This window comes from Penaeus chinensis, chromosome 8 (genome assembly GCF_019202785.1).
Source record: "Penaeus chinensis breed Huanghai No. 1 chromosome 8, ASM1920278v2, whole genome shotgun sequence".
NCBI lineage: Eukaryota > Metazoa > Arthropoda > Malacostraca > Decapoda > Penaeidae > Penaeus > Penaeus chinensis.
Window position 1 is genome coordinate 15,910,162 of NC_061826.1, and position 5,000 is coordinate 15,915,161.

A 5,000-nucleotide genomic window follows, 5' to 3' on the forward strand; every position below is an offset into this window, starting at 1 on the left:
GCATACGATATAATCACGACGCCATCATCATCACAGCATCGATTCCACAACACCATAATTACCATCAACATTATAATTAACACCATGCAAACACGATCGTGAGCACAGGCGCAAAGATAACAAAACAAAGGCAACAAAAACAATACAGACATTCATAACAATAACAATAATAAAAGAAACACCATAAGGACAAGAACGAGAACCGAACGATAAGACCCAAACTGAGACCCACTTTCAACACGAAACAGAAGAAAGTATGATTTACTTTTCTGAATTTCATCGTGGCTGCGTTCCTGTTACTCCCTCTTCTCCCACGTTCACGCAGGTCCCCGTAGCGTCGGACTGGAAAAGGGCGAAGAGCCTGGTGATCGAACTGGTCAAGAAGATGGGTTACACGCCCGTGGATCGAGGGGACCTCAAGTCGGCCAGAGAGATCGAGGCCATCCCGCTGCAACTCATGCCGTCGTGGCAGAGGCCGCTCACCATCGTGGGCATCATGTGGCTCATACACTACCTCATCCTGTTTTTAAAGTAGGTCGATACGTCTGTTTTTCTATATTTATCTTCTTCGTCTTCTTTCTCTGTTTACCTCCTTTCTTTAAGGCGTTCTGAGAGAGTATTCCAGTGCCTTTTTTGGCCAAAAGAGTAATCTTGTTTCTTTTTTCGTGTGTCGTATTTTATTCAAGTAGAGGACCCGTATGCTTAGCTTAGATTTCAAAAGCAAGGATTTTCCTGAACCGAGGCTTTTTTTACACCCGAATGACAACCGTCTGCCACGGATATAAAAAGCTTTATGTACAGATTTCCCCGACCAAGAAACCTTCCTTAGCATGACGAAACCTGAACCCCAAATGGCACACAAGGTAAAGCCCATGCACCCTTATCTAACCCTTCTCCCTCAGCATGTTAAAAGGTTCCAGATGTGCGGCGCCCTTCACGAGGGAGAGACCTGGACGGAGAGAACCTTCAAACACCTGGCGCTCCTCAACCTGAACCGCGCCTCGGCCATCACCGCTCTCTGGACCCTTTCGCTGTGCTACCTGCCTGGTGAGTGGGGCCGCGGAAGGATTTCCTCCGTCATTGTTAGTTCATTCATTCATGCATTCATTCATTCACCTATTCACTCATTCATTCAGTTATTTATTCATTCAGTTATCCGTGTGTATATGTACACACACACACACACACACATATATATATATATATATATATATATATATATATATATATATATATATATATATATATGTACATATATATACATATATATATACATATATGTATATATATAATATTTATTTCTCTCTGTTTCTTTCCTTCTTTCTTCTTTCCAGGTGCGATAGCAGTTATTATATTTTCTTTTTTTCATTCATTTTTCTTTCTTTCCAGGCGTGATAGCAGCTTACTTGCAGCTCATCCGGGGAACGAAGTACAACAGATTTCCCAGCTGGCTCGACGCGTGGCTCAAGATGAGGAAGCAACTCGGGCTATCCATGCTGTTTCTTGCAACTGTTCACGTGAGTTAGATAAGTTTATTACACAGCTCTTAATGCTTTGAAGTTTACCTGCGTGCATGACGTGACGTACCACTGATTTCGAGCCAGTTCGGATCAGTACGTGATATCCGAAAAGTATAAAATATGCAAGTATATGCACGCACCCGTCGGAGACATTAAGCGGATGATTTGACGAAGTAACATCAATTATTTACCGTCACATGGCAACCGACGGTGGGTGTACAACTGTAACTTCCTACAATCCATCTCGGTTTTTGCAGTTGTCCATTTTCATTCACATTCTTCTGAGTAAATCCTAGAATTAATACTGATCGACCCGCACACGCCCAACTGGGTACGTACGCACAGAAACTAGTACGCTTAAGGGCGCATTCACACGCTCATTAGCACAGCGCACAAACACATACACCTCTATGTCTACCTGCCCCCCCCCCCCTCTCTCTCTCTCCATCTGCCTATTTATCTATTTATATATCTCTCTGTCTGTCTGTCTGTCGTTCTCTCTCTCTCTCTCTCTCTCTCTCTCTCTCTCTCTCTCTCTCTCTCTCTCTCTCTCTCTCTCTCTCTCTCTCTCTCTCTCTCTCTCTCTCTCGCTCTCTCTTCTTCTCTCTCTCTCTCTCTCTCTTCTCTCTCTCTCTTCTCTCTCTCTCTCTCTCTCTCTCTCTCTCTCTCTCTCTCTCTCTCTCTCTCTCTCTCTCTCTCTCTCTCTCTCTCTCTCTCTCTCTCTCTCTCTCACACACACACACACACACCCACACACACGCACACACACGCACACACACACACACACACACACACGCACATACACACACATGTATATAGATAGATAGATAGATAGATAGATATAGATATAGATATAGATATAGATATAGATATAGATATAGAAATACATATACATATACATATACATATGTATATATACATATATATATATATATATATATATATATATATATATATATATATATATATATATATAATATACATGCATATATATATATGTATATTTATATATGCAAAACCGGAAAGTTTTAAGGCCTACATCGGCTGCCTGTTCCAGACGTGCCTCGGCCTTGCCGTGTGGTCGAGCAGGTACGACGGCCTGGTGTGGGAGAAGCCGCTCATTTTCTCCGCCAATGTCAAGGTCAACGAAACGACTTTTGTTTCGAAGAATATAACGGTCCACGATTCATTGATGAGCCTTCAGGGAGAATTATTTCTTACCTTTGGTGTGTAGCAGACTAAAAGTTTTTTTTTTTTCTTTTTAAGTTATGATAAAGGTTATATTCTCATGTGAAGTAAAGCTGTCGATAAAGCGAGTACAAACAAAAATATCGAAGAGTGACCTAATGCCATTTTTTTTCTTGTCTTTCCTTTTCTTCTGTTTTTTTATAGGAATGTTTTCAATGTTCATAACCTTCATTTTGGGCGTGTCTTCTTTGCCCTCCGTGGGAGCGACGCTGACGTGGCGGGAGTTCACCTTCATCCAGAGCAAGCTTGGCTGGATGGCGCTGGTCACGGGCACGATCCACGACGGCCTCCTCGGCTGGGGCTTCTCGATCAATGACTACCTGGTGTGCTCACTGCCCTCGGGCGCCCAGGTGAGAGGTCATTTGCACTAGAATCACACACTTGGCAATTGTGTGTGTGTGTGTGTGTGTTCGTATATACAAACATGTAGATAGATAATTTCTGCTGTTGCTTATTCAATTTGCTATTTTGAAACATGATTTCATTATTCTATCCCCTCCGCCCGCTCCCAGTATGCCTTGCATTTCCCGCTGCTGACGATCGCGTTCAAGTTGCCTCTCCTGTTGCCCTGCGTTGACAACGCCCTGCAGAAAATCCGGCGGGGCCACGACAGGAAGAAGAAGAAGACTGTTTCCCCGATTAACAGCCAGCCGCTCGACATGACCAGACGTCAGCGAGGTACTTCTTCTCTCTCCCTATCTCTCTCTCTCTCTCTCTCTCTCTCTCTCTCTCTCTCTCTCTCTCTCTCTCTCTCTCTCTCTCTCTCTCTCTCTCTCTCTCTCTCTCTCTCTCTCTCTCTCTCTCTCTCTCTCTCTCTCTCTCTCTCTCTCTCTCTCTCTCTCTCTCTCTCTCTCTCTCTCTCTCTCTCTCTCTCTCTCTCTCTCTCTCTCTCTCTCTCTCTCTCTCTCTCTCTCTCTGTCTGTATTCCTTTGCTGTATCACCTAAATTATTATGAAGAGATAATCTGAAGCCTGGAATTGATAAGACATAAGCTTGATAGTTCACTTGTCAACGAATGCCTGTTAAAAAACATATATATTTTGTTATTCATACCTTAATATTAACATTGCCCACCGTAAGAATTGCAGGAGTTGAGTTGATTACATGATAAAGACTACTATGTATAATATTATTGTTACCCCTTAAGTTACTGCTGTTTTTTTTCGTTTTCTTTATACAAGATATAGCTTAATCGTTTTCTTCGATGTTGTAAGGGTAACCCTAATGTTTTTACGATTTCATATTAATAAGCTTAGGAAGAATACGAGAACTTATATAAGAATTAAACTTTTCTTATGTTTAGGTCATATGAATAATAGATTAACAGACTGTAATTAGGTATGAACAACTAGGAAATACGTGACGATATTGAAAAAAAAAATGTAATTGTTATCATATTTGCCTTGTATCGGCTAATGAATTTACACAGATTACAAAGTTATTAAGCAGGAGAAGCAATAATAGCATTTAGATCATATCGGTCTTCCTTCTTCCTTCATGATAGATATAGGCCTACTTTTTTCCTTCAATTCTACTACTTATCATTATAGCATTTCACTTTGGCTCTCGTTTAGTCACCTAGTTATTCATTATTCATTAATTTATATATTAATTTGTTCATTCATTTATCTGTTCATCTATTTATTCATCTTCTATTTCGCATGAATTCCAGGGCAGGTTCATATATCTTTCAAAACTTATTCGGATATAATACAGATAATAGTTTCTCTTCGATTTACTCAAATAGCGTATATTATTTGGCTGCCTACTTCAGTGCTCTTACGTAGTTTCTGAATTAAATCTCGCTCCTACATTTATTTCAAGTTTCGAATGTTAGTGAATATGGCTGATATGTATGTGTATATATGTATATCTATCTATATATATATATATATATATAAGTATAGATAGACAGATAGATAGATAAACAGATAGATAGATAAATAGATAGATAGATAGACAGATAGATAGACAGACAGACAGACATATAGACATATATACATACATACACACATACGTATACGCACACCACTACTTTGTTATAGAATTGAGCATCTGACGAATCAGAAGAGAAAAGAGATTGTTAGGAATCTCCTTATCTATTCTGTGGATATTGGTGTCAGTTTACCCTTAACGCCGACTTCTGCAGTTTGGTGTCGAGATTCTAGTCGAATGTTTCTGCAGGTTTTGCCAGTATCTCAGAGCGTTCAGTTTGTAGCGTTTCTCTAATTA

The 5,000-nt window shown here is 40.3% G+C and overlaps 1 protein-coding gene across 1 annotated transcript in view; it reads left to right on the forward strand.

The window, feature by feature from the left end:
• The window catches only part of LOC125027828 (metalloreductase STEAP4-like), a 7,123-nt gene that overhangs the window by 1,166 nt on the left and 957 nt on the right, over positions 1-5,000 (forward strand). The window contains exons 4-9 of the mRNA XM_047616959.1: positions 352-531; positions 830-1,047; positions 1,390-1,517; positions 2,578-2,746; positions 2,913-3,118; positions 3,281-3,446. Of these exons, the coding sequence (XP_047472915.1) occupies positions 352-531; positions 830-1,047; positions 1,390-1,517; positions 2,578-2,746; positions 2,913-3,118; positions 3,281-3,446 (1,067 nt within the window). The remainder of the gene's footprint in view (positions 1-351; positions 532-829; positions 1,048-1,389; positions 1,518-2,577; positions 2,747-2,912; positions 3,119-3,280; positions 3,447-5,000) is intronic.